A 15,192-nucleotide genomic window follows, 5' to 3' on the forward strand; every position below is an offset into this window, starting at 1 on the left:
GACAACGGCTCTGAGGATTTGCAGTAACAGCAGTAAGGGAACAATTGGCTAGCATGTGGAGGTCTGTGCCTCCAAGGATATTCTTCCCCAGACCATTACTGACCCACTGCCAACCGGTCATGCTGGATGATAACGTTCCCCACGGCATCTCACTGCAAGGACGTCGGGCCCTTTTGTCACCCTCATGAAGTCTGTTTCTGACAGTTTGGTCAGAAACATGCACACCAGTGGCCTGCTGGAGGTCATGTTGTGGGACTTGCTCCTCCTGTTCCTCTTTGCACAAAGGATCGGATACCGGACATGCTGCTAGGTTGTTGCCCTTGTATGGCCCTGTCCAGCTCTCCTCATGTAACGGCCTGTCTCATGTAATCTCCTCCGTGCTCTTGAAACTGTGCTGGGAGACACACCAAACCTCCTTGCAACGGTATGTATGGATCTGCTGTCCTGGAGTAGCAGGACTGCATGTGCAACCTGATCGGGTTGCAGGTGTTGCCTCTACCCTAACAAAACCCAAAACGAAAGACAAATCAGCCAAGAAGAATAAGGAGAGAACAATTGTCTATGGCCACCACCTGCAAAATCATTCCCTTTGTCTTGTTGTTGCCTCTCCTGTGCACTTGTTGTCACTTTCATTTGCACCAAAGCAGTTGAAACTGACTCCCAATCACTTATGCTTCCTAATTGGACAGATTGATATCCCTGAAGTTTAATTGACTTATTATTATACTGTGATGATTAAGTGTTCCCTTAATTTTTTTGAGCAGTGTAGATTAGATGGTAAGCAAACAATCAGTTATCGTAATCAACGCATTGGATGCAGGAGAAATGGGTAAGAATAAAGATCTGAGCAACTTTAACAGGGGCCACATTGTAATGGCAAGGCGACTGGGTCAGAGTATCTCTGAAACGGCAAGGCTTGTGGATTGCTCCCAGTAAGCAGTGCTCAGAATTTACCAGCGGTAGTCTGTGGAGGGACAAACCGGCAACAGGGTGTTGGGTGCCCAAGGCTCATTGATGCATGAGGGCAACGAAGATTATAACGTCTGGTCTGAGCCAACAGAAGGTCTACTGTGGCACAAGTCACAAAATTTGAATTATGTTATGGGAGGCAGGGCCGTAACCACCATAGACATTGAGGGGGACAAGTCCCCCCCCCCCCAATAATTGAAATTCTTGCACTGCTAACATTTTAGTCTGGTTTGTCTCAGTGGTCTGGTCTAACAGCGCTCGTCAATGTCAAAATGATTGAGAGGGCCAATCAAATCAAAGTAGGAGGGATTTACGTTCTCTTTTGGCTCGTGCAGTCTTCACACACAGACGAGCGCGTCAATCTATCGCTTAATGCTGTTGTGGAGAGAGACTCTTCTTTCTGGTGAAATCACAAAACATAATGCACACAAACATGTCCCTGCTCTTAATATACAATCATTGATGAACATCTTTGATTTTAATGAAGAAAAAAACGAAATGAGAGCAGATTAGAACCCGGAACCTTTGACACGGTTTGCAAAAATTTTACCACCAGACCACTAGGGAATTCAAATGTTAACAGCAGATCTATGTATTTATTCACTACTGCAAAGAATCTCAGGACTACTAATATATTTGACGCACATTAAGGCAAATATTGTTTGCAAATAGTCCCAACAGGATTATTTCCCAACTAGAATTAGACCTAGAATTTCGTTCACTGTTCTGTTTCTTTATGCTTTATAAAAAAATTAAAAAAATGGGCCCCCCCCCCCCAATGTTCAAGACATGGTTACGGCCTTGATGGGAGGAATGTATCACAACAGAGTGCATCGCACTCTGCTGTGTATGGGGCAGTGTAGCTGCAGACCAATTAGAGTGCCTATGATGACCCCAGTCCACTGTCGAAAGCGACTACAATGGGCATGCGAGCGTCGGAACTAGACCTTGGAGCTGTGGAAGAAGGTTGCCTGGTCCGATGAGTCCCGTTTTCTTTCACATCACGTGGGCGGCTGTGTACGTGTGAGCCGTTTACCTGGGGGAGTGATGGCAGCAGGATGCACTGTGGGACGATGACAAGCCAGTGGAGGGAGAGTAATGCGTTCATGTGGATTCAAATTTGACACATGCCACCTAACTAAACATTGTTGCAGACCAGGTAAACCCATTCATGCCAATGGTGTTCCATGGTGGAAGTGTCCTCTTTCAGCAGGATAATTTACCCTGCCACACTGATCAGGAATGGTTTGAGGAATGATGAAAGTTCATGGTGTTGACTTTAACTACAAATTCCCCAGAACTCAATCTGACTGAGCATCTATGTATAGTTATCTTTATAGTTATCGTTCTTGGGGCCAGATTTACTAAACAGGACAAATTAGAGTGAAGGCACAATCCCATAAAAGTGCAGATGTGAGTGTTAGTAGCTAAATCTGGCCCTTGGTGTAAACAGGCATTTACAGTGAGACACTTTACATTAAACCTTAAAATACTCACTGTTTCAGTAGTATAGCCTCACAATGCATGTCATCAAAATTACTGTAAAAAAACAACTGTACAACTCGTATAATACACATTAAGAGAACCTAATTCAAATGATAAGCTTAATGTTTCCGATATTTTAAATCCTGCATAAGAAAAAAAAAACTAACTTGATCGAACAGCTTCTGAACCCAAAATATTCCTTTCATTAACCTTTTTAGCTATGTCATTTAAAGCTGCATCATTCCTCTGTTTTCAAAATAGACTGAATTATTGCGTTCTGATCAATTAAGATAACAGCCCTATTAATTATTATAGGAATGACTTTATCTTGCACTTTTCCTGCTTGCTGTTTTTTAAAGTGACATGATTTCCTTCACAGCTGTTAGCAAGCAGAAATAAATCTCACAATTCAAGTGCCTCTCCTCATGACGGACAGGCCTATATCAGCATTTATACAACGAACAGGCGCTTTTGCAATAATTCACGCTATAATAGGCCGACCCATCACTCATAGCTGCACGGTGTATCTGCAAACATTTGTGCATTCAACAGTGATGCCAACTTGTCAGTCATTTGGGGCGCATTAATGTGACGGCTGCTTTAGCAGTCCCGACGCGTGCGTACATTTGCATGACTGACAGGCGAAGCTCGGTCATGGTCAATGATGCGTGGCCTCCTGCTGTGACGGGCATAATTACACCTGTATGCGTCCTGTACACCTCTGACACGCGCCTCTTCACACTGACCACAAAAAAATAATGCATGTTGGGTTTCTATTTCATTTTAATACGCTCTGTGTTGCCTTCATACTGCTGCATTTCTTCTGGGATTTCGAGATGCCGTTTTACTGGATCCGAAACCTGGCACCAAGACATCATATCCTTACGCATCCCATCTGGAGTCATCTTAAATGTTCCAGTTTTGATAAATGTTAGAACACTAGATCAAAACTGCAGTAGCACAGTGCTTATTAATTGTCATGTTTCCGTTTTAACAAACAAATTGTTTATTGTCCATGTTAAAACATTTGAAATCAATCTCACAATCAAGTACAATAATTTGCACCATTTATCTTCTGTGTAACGGTTACTGCAGTCCGCAACTAGATAGATAGATAGATAGATAGATAGATAGATAGATAGATAGATAGATAGATAGATAGATAGATAGATAGATAGATAGATAGATAGATAGATAGATAGATAGATAGATAGATAGATAGATAGATAGATATTGTCAGTGGGGATGATAAAATAGGTATCTAAATATTATAGTGGTCAATAATACACAGGACATTATTGGATTTGTTGATTATTTAAAGCAAGACACTACAGGCAAAAACATATTTTTTATGTTTAAGTGTTTTTTCTTCATAGCATGTAATTTCAGACTAGTGTAAAGGAAAACTCCAAAATACACTTTTAAGAGTGTATTATTGCACTTTATATGTTGCATCTGAAATGTCTCGGTTACGTATGTTACCCTCGTTCCCTGAGGGTTTCCGCCTAGAAGCCTATCATCTTCGAGATCTTAGAAAACGCTCAATGGCAGTGCCAATGCTATGGGCATGCGGAATTTGCATGCGTAACTCCGCCCCACCGCGTAGGTATATAAGGAAGTACACTGGCAATATCGCATTAAGTTTACCTGCTGAGGAGCCTAGACTGAACTCCCTCCTCAGGGAACGAGGGTTACATACGTAACCGAGACTTTCCCTTTTGTTCAGTAACTCTGAGTAACGTCAGTGACTGACGAATGGGGGTCCCAATGCAATCACGCAACTCGGCTGTCTTCCAGTGCCCTGCGTAAGTGCGAGTACCCTGTCGTAAGACTAGTACGGACGAAGGACTCCCACTGAACACAGGAATACCAAGGTACACTGGGAAGCATGTTCCAGGTGGAAATGCGCCAAAACGACTACCCGTAGGGAGGACTTAGGAATACAAATATGACCCGCTGAGGGCTGTATATGGAGATCTCTGGGGAACCAGCTGAAGGTGGATTTTTAACCCCAGGGTGGCAAGGCTTGCCAAGGGAAAGACACCTGCTCAAGGAGGCTTACGGTAGAAATACACGTGTGGTGGCCGCCCAGAGGGGGAACCATGCACACGGAGGCACCTGGCCTGACACGAGGCTCGAGAGGGCAGACTTACTGGTGTCGGCGTTGACAGTGCTGGAGGAGCTCAGGGTTTCCGGGAAGCTACCTGAGGAAAATATCGCACTTTCCCTTCAGCTGCCCACCATAACAGACAAAGAGTTGGTCTGAGGTCCTGAAACAGTGCGTCCTGTCTACGTAGGCGCGGAGAGCGCGTACTGGACAGAGCAGTGCCAAGGTTGGGTCTGCCTCCTCCAAAGGCAGCGTTTGCAGGTTCACCACCTGGTCCCTGAACGGAGTGGTGGGAACCTTGGGCACATATCCAGGCCGGGGTCTCAGGATCACGTGAGAATTAGCCGGCCCGAACTCCAGGCACGCTTCGAGACAGCCTTCGATCCAACCCTTCCTGGAGAAACGAGAGCACGGATCTGATTGGGCATTTCCAGGGGTCTTCTTGGCGAGAAAAACACCAGGTGATGAAGAGGTTCCACTTCAACGCATAGGCAGGCCGTGTAGACTCTGCCCTAGCGGAAGTAATGGTAGCCACCACCGGAGGTGGTAGGGTACTCAAACCGGCCGTGTCCCATCCAGGAGCCACACATGGAGGTTCCAAAGATTAGGACGTGGGTGCCAAAGGGTGCCCTGTCTCTGAGAGAGAAGGTCCTTCCTCAAAGGAATCGGCCAGGGAGGGGCGCAAGGAGTTGGAGTATACTTAGAACCAGGTCTGGCCGTGCCAGTACGGGGCGACCAAAATGACCTGTTCCTTGTCCTCCCTGATCCTGAGAAAGCTCACTGGGGGAAACGCATACTTGCGTAGACCCCGCGGCCAGCTGTGCGCCAGTGCATCCGTGCCCAGCGTGCCCTCGGTCAGGGAATAGAACAGGCTGCAGTGGGAAGAGTCGTGGGAGGCAAACAGATCTACCTGTGCGTCGCCGAACTGTTCCCAAATCAGCTGGACCGTCTTGGGATGGAGTCTCCATTCTCCAGGAAGTGGCTGAGACCGTGAGAGCTCGTCGGCTGCATGGTTCAGTTCTCCTGGGATATGGACTGCACGAAGGGACCTCAGATGCGTCTGACTCTATAAAACGAGATGGCGGGCGAGTTGAGACATACGGTGGGAGACATACGGTTATGTACGCTACAGTGGCCATGTTGTCAAACCGGGCTAGTATATGTTGACCCTTGAGCAACGCTTGGAAGCGGTGCAGGGAGAACCGTACTGCCAGCAACTCGAGGCAATTGACATGCAGGAGGCACTGGGGTCCTGTCCAGGAGCCCGCGACAGCATGTCCATTGCACATAGCACCCCTGCCCTGTTGATTCAACAATATGCCTGGAAACTCGTTCTAAGGGCACACCTGCCCGTAGAAAGCTGAGGTTCGACCACGGGGTGGGGGTCTGCAGGCATTCCCGAGTCACTTGGACCTGGAGCATGCCCGACTGCCATGCTCATCTCGGGACTCGATCGCGAAGCCAGTGCTGAAGCGGTCTCATATGAAGTAATCAGAGCCGCGTTACCGTGGCTGCAGATGCCATATGCCCCAGTAGCCTCTGAAATAACTTCAGTGAAACCGCACTCTTGCTCTCGATTTGACGGAGACAAGTCAGCAGTGACTCGCTGGTAAGCTGCACGCACATGGCGACTGAGTCGATATCCATACCGAGAAAAGAGATCCTCTGCACGGGGCAGAGTTTGCTCTTCTCCCAGTTGACCCGAAGACCCAGACGGGCTAAGTGCTGGAGCACCAGGTCTCTGTGTTCGCACACCTGCTCTCGAGAGTGACTCAGCCCGAATGGGAGGACCGCATACTGATATGCCCACTCCTCGAAAGTGTCGAGGTAGGATGGAGACATGGAAGTAGGCGTCTTTCAGGTCGATCGCTGCAAACCAATTGGCTGGACGAAGGCATTAGAAAAGGTGTTTCGCTGTCAACATACTGAACGGAAGCCTGTGAAGGGATCCGCACAGATCCAGGATTGGTCGTAACCCACCAGTTTTCTTGGGTACAATGAAGTAGGGGCTGTAGAAGCCGGACTTCATTTCTGCTAGAGGGACAGGCTCGATCGCACCCTTCGCCAGTAGGGTGGAAACCTTTGCTCACATGACAGAGCCGAGAATGGGAACATGACTCATGCACATATTGGACTCCCCGGAAGCGGGGAGGAGCCTGCGCAAACTGAATTGCGTAGCCGAGCCTGATGGTCTTCGCGACCCAGCGGGGCAGTCCCGGAAGCTGTAGCCAGGTTCCCAGGAACTACACCAGCGGGGTCATTCGGACCACAGACGTACCCTGGGTGGGGCAGCGAGGCAGCGTGACTGGCCCAGACGTGGGAGGCGTAGCGTCCCGGTGTGGGGGCACAGTCAGCAGCTGCATCATGACAGAGGATACCAGGGAAGGACGCACGTTACACTGGGGTCTGCTCTGAGAAGAGGCTGGCGACAGAGAGGGACGAGAGTGGCATGACCCGGGGGCAGCGCACACTGCCATCACCGGTCTCTGGGGGCTCATTGATGGGGGTGACAGTTCTTTCTTTAACCACATTAGGGTTCTGCTGACTCGGGGGCCAGCAGCAGAACAAAAGATTCTCCCCCGGCCCTCCACCAGGGGAAGGAGTGGCCCTACTGCCATCTCCCGGAAAGAACTGCCCTTTCCTGCTGCATCCTTCACAGCGCAGCCCAGGTGAAGGCTGCTGCTGTAGGGCTCCCTCTGAGGCGAGCAGACCGAGGTAACTGTGCCGGCGGCTGGGTGGAGGCAGCAGCTGGCCGCCGGGGCAGTATTTGCTTGATAGCCTCAGTCTGCTTCTGGGCGGCTGAGAACTGTTGGGCGAAGCTCTCAACCACGCCACCAAATAGCCCATCCTGGGATATGGGGGTGTCGAGGAAACGTGTCCGCTCGGCGTCCCGCATATCGGCCAGTTTGAGCCAGAGGTGTCTCTCCTGGACCACACCTGGCCCAGGGAGTGTGCGGCCACCTTCGTCGCCCAGAGAGCAAGGTCGATGGCGGCACGCAGATCATTTCTGAGCCCTGGGTCAGCTCCAGCCGCGAGCGCTCAGGTCGGGGCGGAGGGTTCCACTCCAACCTGAGACTCGCGGCTGCCAGGGAAAGCATGGCTGTCAACTCCGGGTCCGACTCGGGCAATGCTGGCGCACCCGAGGGTGGCAGCACAGCCGAATCATCATCCTCGGAGGACTCCAGCCCACCTTGAGATGCGGTGATCGTCATCTCGTCGTCTTCTGCTGCGCCAAATGAAACAGTCGGGACAGCAGGAGCCAGCCCCGATGTTTCAACCTGAACGCAAGGCAGGTACGACGTGCTAGAGGGGTGTGTGGCCCGAGGCATGAGCGCCGGGGCTTTGTTCCACCCCGTCACCCTCAAGTCACCCTGGCCACCAGCCAAAGTGCTGCCTCTCGTGGAGACCGCAGATTGGGGTGTGGCAGAGGGGACTCTCGCTCCAGGACGGAGTTCATTGAGTCTCGACCGTAGCACCGAGATGGGCTTGTTCCCACAGTGGGAACATGACTCATCCACAAGCGCTGCCTGAGCGTGCTGAAAGGCCAAGCACGTCAGGCAGTGATCGTGCCCATCAGAAGGCGGCAGAGACCGAACGCACCCAGAAGCACACGGGCGATCCTGAAAAGGATGTGCCACATGTGAGCTCTTTTAGGAGAGGAATCAAATCAAATCAAATCAAAGTTTATTTATAGAGCACCTTTTTAAAACAGCAAGTGTTCACCAAAGTCCTGTACAAGTAATAAAAATAAAATACAATAATAAATAAAATAATAATTAGTAACACACACTTAAAAAGAAACTCCTAACAGGTAACTCTCATACTGCGTTGTATGCTGCACTATACAAATATGTTTTTACATGTGATTTAAAAACAACCAGTGAAGGAAGCTTCGCAATCGATGCCGAAGCGCCCAGGGAAACGTACACCAGCTGGATGCAGACCACAGCACAGATCAGCAGGCAGGAAGTATGCGATCACTGGAACGCGCCGTCACACCAACACCTGGAAAAGCTGATCGTCAATAACTCAGAAGGCTTGAGGAGTGAAGAGTAGATGCTCTTGGCTCCGAAGCAGAAACATAATGTGATATTGCCAGCGTACTTCTTTATATACCCACGCGGTGGGGCGGAGTTGCCATTGAGCGTTTTCTAAGATCTCGAAGATAATAGGCTTCTAGGCGAAACCCCCATTCATCAGTCTCTGACGTTACTCGGAGTAACTGAACGAAAGGGAAAGGCTGTTTTCTCAAAATGTGTTTTTTTTTGTTTGTTTGTTTTTCTTGCGCTGACTCTTCACTTCAGTAGCACTTGCATACATCAAATGTTATAGTCACCCCCCCCCCCCCCCCTCTATATTCTGAAGGTTTTTACTGAGGGGTTTGTTCATATATCATTTTCCTGATTTTAACATTTTATTCCTAAAAGCATTTTTTTTTTCCTGCCAGTTGACAGTAGGCCTATTTTCTGATTTATGAAGTGTCAAAAAGAGAAATCCAAAATCCCCTCTGTAAAACCCTTTAACTCTAATATGTCAACAAAGCGAAACAAGATTTTTGAAACTGGCTTTATCATATGTTCAGATTTCTGTTCTGAAAATGTAAGTAAATTAGTGCATATTTATTAGATAATGCCTCATTTGCATATTTAAACATAACATTTCATAAAACTTACATATAACACAAAATTGCAGTTTTTAATGTAAACAATCAGCTGGGGAAGTTTTTTTTTCTTTTTCTACCTATTCACCTGGGGTGTCTTGCTTTAAAGACTACATGAATCAAAATTTACTTGTTTACTTTCTTAGGGTACGTTTACACGACATTTTCAAAATGTAAAAAGTTTTTGAAATTTCATGTACAGACAACAACAACGACAAAACAATCCACTTGAAACAATCCTTTCAAGAATCCCTGAAAACAACTAAAAACTCTGCATGTATTATTCATGCCAGGCCAGTAGATGGAGATGTAACTTTGTAAAGAAACACTACACGTCTATAGACTGAATACGTAATAGCCTACACATGCACATGATGTCACTGCTTTACGTTAATTGTATCACTTTCAAAAACATGCATACTTTTGAAAACGTGTTTCAAAGTGTTTTCAGGCCCCCAAAATGCCATTGTCGTGTAAATGAACAGCCAAAAGACTTACGTTTTCCGTTTTAAGTTGAAAATGGTGTCGTGTAAATGGCCCCTTTGTGCACATTCGTGGTCTCATTACGAATTGTTTATCACTTCACGTTATTCCAAATTTTATCCCCATAATTAAAATTAATCAAAAAAGGTCCCAAACCACTCCCTCCAGTCACGTTTCACAGTCAAATCAATTGCAACTGGATTAAATGAAGTAGCATCGTTTTCTTATCTTATTGAATTATAAACTGAAAATTACTTTTACAACTGACTTTAGCACACATTTTGTTGCAAGCAGATCCTCGGCACTCCAAAGCTTTTGGATTAGCCATCCTTTTTCTTTTTCTTTCACACTGTATAAAAGGCCCCGATATACTCACGGCAAAATTCTTTTTCTTTTTTGCTAAGGGGTAAAAGAAGTTTGACATGTGAACAGTGATATACTGTTATCGAACATCCGATGCCTCTCACACTGCTGAGAGCGACAGTTAGAAGAATATGTAAATGTGCTGTGCGTTTTCCTCTCAATAACAAAATAAACACACTACAAATGAGAAAACAGCAAGCATTTTTTAAATAAATCATAAGAAAAGCATCTGATCATAGCAACGTGGATACGTTTACACACGCTCTGCAATTCGACACTCTAGTAAAATCACATCGCGTTTATTTATATATCAATTTATACAATAGATTGCTTAAAATCAAGCACCATATTAAACATAAAAATCGGTGTCAATGTCTCGTTTCATCAGAAGTACAACTTAATTTTCTACTATAAAGCAGCTCTCCAGTGTGTTCATGTTTTCACTCACGGACGTCCGACCTCGACGGACTCAACAGAAGAAATGAACTAGAAAAGATTTCCATGTGAAAGAAGGTGGAGCCTCTGCTCACACCCACCAATTATGTAATTGCCAAGGACCAAGGGAAGTACAAAGGTGTTTACCAGCCAAAGCAAACTTTTCCGGAAAGTTCGCTTTGGCAAGCAGTTTAAAAAATAAGTTCATTCATTCGCTTGAAGTATATCGAGGCCTTATGAACTCCCAGTGAAACTCAAGTAGTTGCTGATGAGGAATTCTGAAATATGAATGTGTACAGATCGCTGGAATGCTTTTCACACCTAAAAAACAATGAATGTGCAAAAGAATAGGTTTAAGCATCAGTTCTCCATGAATGGCCATCCTCCCAGAGCTTCCTCTCCTAGTCAATCCAACACGTAAAGCTCCTTCCACATGGCAACAGGAATTAGCCAGTGATCTGTTTGAGGCAGTTTGAGATCTTTTGAAGGCTCTGGTAAGAGTCACGTCTTCTGCGATCGTGGAAATGCTGTGGTTGCCGTGTTATTTCTCGGTAACGGCGGAGGACTCCAGTCCGGCTGGTAGAAATGGATGTTGAATGTCCGAGCCCAGTTAGCAAAGACCCGCTTCTCTGTGATGAAGCGATGGTGGCTGCCTCGACGGCCTCGCTCATGGGAGATGTACATGGCACATTCATCCGGACCCGTGGGTTCATAATAGTGATATGGGACAGAGGGGCGCTGAGACTCCCTGTACACAATGAGAGCAGAGATTAAAATGGGGACCGTGTCATTACATTTCTCGATTCCCAAATTAATCCTGAGCTAGATATTCGTTTTCAAGGCAATTAACCTGATTTGGTTCAGAGAATAGTGTGCTTTAAAGGGAATAAATTGATTTTATGTAATACATTAAGGTTGCAAAATGGCTGGGGGAAAAGGTCATGCCTCAGCGGGGAATCACAATGAATCATTTAATTTTTTGCTCTCGGTTATTTTTCCTGTAGCTCTGGTACAAAGCAGGGACTGCTGTGACAATATTACAGACTATGCAGGGAGAAAATCAATCAATAAATATATAGAAAGATCGGCAACAACATGGGGAAAACATATTCACTATTAACTACAACTTTTGCCTTTATAAACTCTAATTTACTGCTTATTAATAGTTAGTAAGGTAGTTTTGCAGCGTTTAATTTTAGGTGTTCGGTAGGATTAAGGGATATAGAATATGGTCTTGCAGAATAAGGCATTAATATGTGCTTTATACATACTAATAAACAGCCAATATCCTAGTAATATGCATATTAATAAGCAACTAGTTAAAAGTGAGAATTGAACCCAAAAACAGTGTTACCGAAAGATCTGATCTTTGGCCACATTGCAAATCTGCCATTCACAATATAATTTAAACATTGATTTTGAAACACTGTAAACAATGTAGCATTATGACGGAAAAAAAAATGCTTAGTTGATCAGTGACCTATTTCTAATAAGAATGCAATATACATTGATAACATATCAGTTTTCAACTCAACTTGATTTTTTGTATTTATCATCTGCCAAAAATAGATATTTAATTGTTTTTACCTTTAGATTGCATTTGACGTCACCTATTAATTACTCGAAGTTAATCTTTAAAAACACCAATAATTGAATAACAGTGTTAAATGTAATCCTGATATCAAAAATTTCATTTTTTACTAGTAGAAATCTAATTCCTGATATCAAGAATTATAATTTTAACTAGTAAAAATGTTATTGTTGATAACAAGAATAAAAGTAAAAACAGCTTTGCCATCACAGGAATAAATTACATTTTAAGATATATTAAAATATAAAACTGTTATTTTAAATTGTAACAATATTTCATCAAATACATGCAGCATTGATAAGCATAACTTGAGAGATCTTACCGACCCCAAACTTTTGAACGGTAGTGTATATGTTAAATCAGAAAAACTTTTTCACAGGTGGTCTAAGATTTTGGACCTCACTGTATACCGAAACCCAAAAACAATGCATTGAAATCTGACTTACCTACAGAAATCTGGAGGCACCATGCCATAAACATTGATTCTGTCACAAAGCTCTAAGGCAATAGTCATTGTGAACCAGCCTGTGCTTAACCACGAGTTAGAGATTCTCCTGAAAAGAGAAACAGAGAGAGACTGTCTGCTGAAAACAATACAATGCATACCAAACTGTGAGGTGTGCTGTAGTTAACATTTTTAGAAGACATTCTTATTAGAAATTCCGCACACACAAACAGCAGATTTTGTTGCGTTTAGAGTGCCGTCCAGCTGTCAGGATCATTTCTACAACTGAACGTTATCATCAACTGTTCATCAGTTCTGCCAACCTGCCGTCTGACATGAAAGCCCTGGTGAATCTTTGACAAATAACACATTAATAAAGGAAAGCAAACAGCATTAGTGAACAAAAGCCGGACGTGAATTATTAGAAGCCTCTGATTACTGTTAAATTACCTCAGACAACAGAGCATCCACTTTCTGGCAAATGCAATGTAAACAATCTCTTGTGCATGTGCTAGAATATACAATGGAATTAATCAACATCTAGACTATAACCTCTGCACAGTTATGGTCTCTTTACACAGAACATGACTTTGCATGCCACTGCAATGCTTTCCTTTCCTTTTTCTTTTATTTTTTTCTCATGATATGGTATTCCAAAAACACAGCACTCAAGATAAACAAAATTAATTTTTTAAAAGTGCGTCTCTGGACTTTAAAAAAAAAAATCATTATTATTTCATTTCACTACCTTGCCTCTCACTCGGAACATGATTTTTTTGTGTTCCACTATACTGATTTTTCATTGTTTTTCTAGGTAAACATGCACTAGACCAATGTTTCCCAACCCTGTTCCTGGAAGAACACAAACAGTGCACAGTTTGGATGTCTCCTTTATCTGACCCATATATTTCTGGTTTTGGGTTTTGTGTCTGCACCCCCTATATCCTATTTGAGGAGTCCACAATATTGGTTATAGAGCGCACTCATTTAATCCCATAATGCGTCGCAATAATGAGTGTACAACTGACGTACGCTCAACGGCTAGAGAATACCCATAATGCACTATGACGTTGAGTCGAATGAATTCCTGCATCTTGCCGCAGCTGAATCATCCAACCATCCTTTTTCCAAACCGCTGGTCCAATGTGGCTACAGCGTAATATCATACAGGTGTAAATTCATTTTTACTTGATTATTAAATCATTTAATTAAAGTTTATACATACTAGTTTCCATTACAGAGTTCAAGATAAATCATTTCATAGGAGCTGCCAGTTTGCTACGTTTCAAATGTTTATTAAACAGCAAGCACAAACGTCTCGGTTACGGATGTAACCCTCGTTCCCTGAGGAGGGAACGGAGACGTAACGTTAGTGACTAACGAATGGGGGTTTCGCTTAGAAGCCTATCATCTTCGAGCTTAGAGAAAACGCCCAATGGCGTGCCAATGCCATGGGGCATGCGGAATTTGCATGCGTAACTCCGCCCCACCGCGTGGGTATATAAGGAAGTACGCTGGCAACATCGCATTATGTATCTGCTGCGGAGCCAAGATCTGAACTCCGCGTTCCAGCAGCACAGCTGACGTGGCTGAGGAACGTACGTCTCCGTTCCCTCCTCAGGGAACGAGGGTTACATACGTAACCGAGACGTTCCCTTTCGTTCAGTCACTACGACGTACGTTAGTGACTAACGAATGGGGGTTCCAGTATAACCGCGCCACTCAGCTGTCATCCAGTGCCCTGCGTAAGTGTGAGATCCCATCACTTAACCCTTGTGTTATGTTGCGGGTCAATTTGACCCGTTTTGATTTTTAAGTTGTCAGAAATATCAGTTAACCTCTGTTTTTTTTCTTTAAATTTTGTGACTTTTTCTCATTTAGGGTCATGAAAATGCATGCAAAGTTTCAGCACGCTGATGTGTTTTGACATATACACACACATTTACTGTTACGTTCGTGATGTTCACGGGTCAATTTGACCCGCATATTTTAATGTTCTAAGGCAATTGTAGAGGCCCAAAATAATAACATTTCTTGGTTATATTTTGTTATTTTAGTTTTTTACTAACCTATGAAGCTAAAAAAATTCGCTTTTCCCCATTTTTTCAATACAGAAATGTTTTTTGTATGCCACAAATGGTAAAAATGAGCTATAATTTCTTTTTTCAATCTATCTGAAATACTATCTAACCTACATTGTTTTTCTTGAAATTGTGTGACCTTTTCTCATTTAGGGTCATTAACATGAATGCAAAGTTTCAACATGATAATGCGTTGTGAAATGTGCATATCAAAATTTTATACACTCTTTCTGTTTGTGGGTCAATTTGACCCATATAGGACAGCTGTTCAAAAGCAACTGAACAGACACAAAATACAAAACACTTTGTTGTATCTCAGAGCTCTTCAACATTAACAACTTCATGAAGCAGTGTTTTGAAATCGGCCATCACTGTATAAGTCGTAAAAGTAAAGTTTAAAACAAGTTATAGAAGTTTATGAACATGAAAATATATAACATATATATTTTTATATTTTATATAAAATATACATTTTACAAAACATGTTAAATTCTTAAACCTCAAGAAAATCAAAGCTAAATATCTGAACAAATTCTGTACCAAATGTTAGGTTGATATCTCAAAAAAAAATGA

The 15,192-nt window shown here is 44.0% G+C and overlaps 1 protein-coding gene across 1 annotated transcript in view; it reads right to left on the reverse strand.

Annotated features, from left to right (window-relative positions):
• Positions 1-9,160: 9,160 nt before the first annotated feature.
• Positions 9,161-15,192, reverse strand: part of st6galnac5a (ST6 (alpha-N-acetyl-neuraminyl-2,3-beta-galactosyl-1,3)-N-acetylgalactosaminide alpha-2,6-sialyltransferase 5a) — a 78,348-nt gene continuing 72,316 nt past the window's right edge. Inside the window, exons 4-5 of the mRNA XM_079818469.1 lie at positions 12,540-12,647; positions 9,161-11,250 (exon numbers count right to left, since the gene is read on the reverse strand). Of these exons, the coding sequence (XP_079674595.1) occupies positions 11,004-11,250; positions 12,540-12,647 (355 nt within the window). The 3' untranslated portion in view covers positions 9,161-11,003. The remainder of the gene's footprint in view (positions 11,251-12,539; positions 12,648-15,192) is intronic.

The sequence above is a fragment of the Gobio gobio genome (assembly GCF_949357685.1).
Source record: "Gobio gobio genome assembly, chromosome: 6".
Lineage (NCBI taxonomy): Eukaryota > Metazoa > Chordata > Actinopteri > Cypriniformes > Gobionidae > Gobio > Gobio gobio.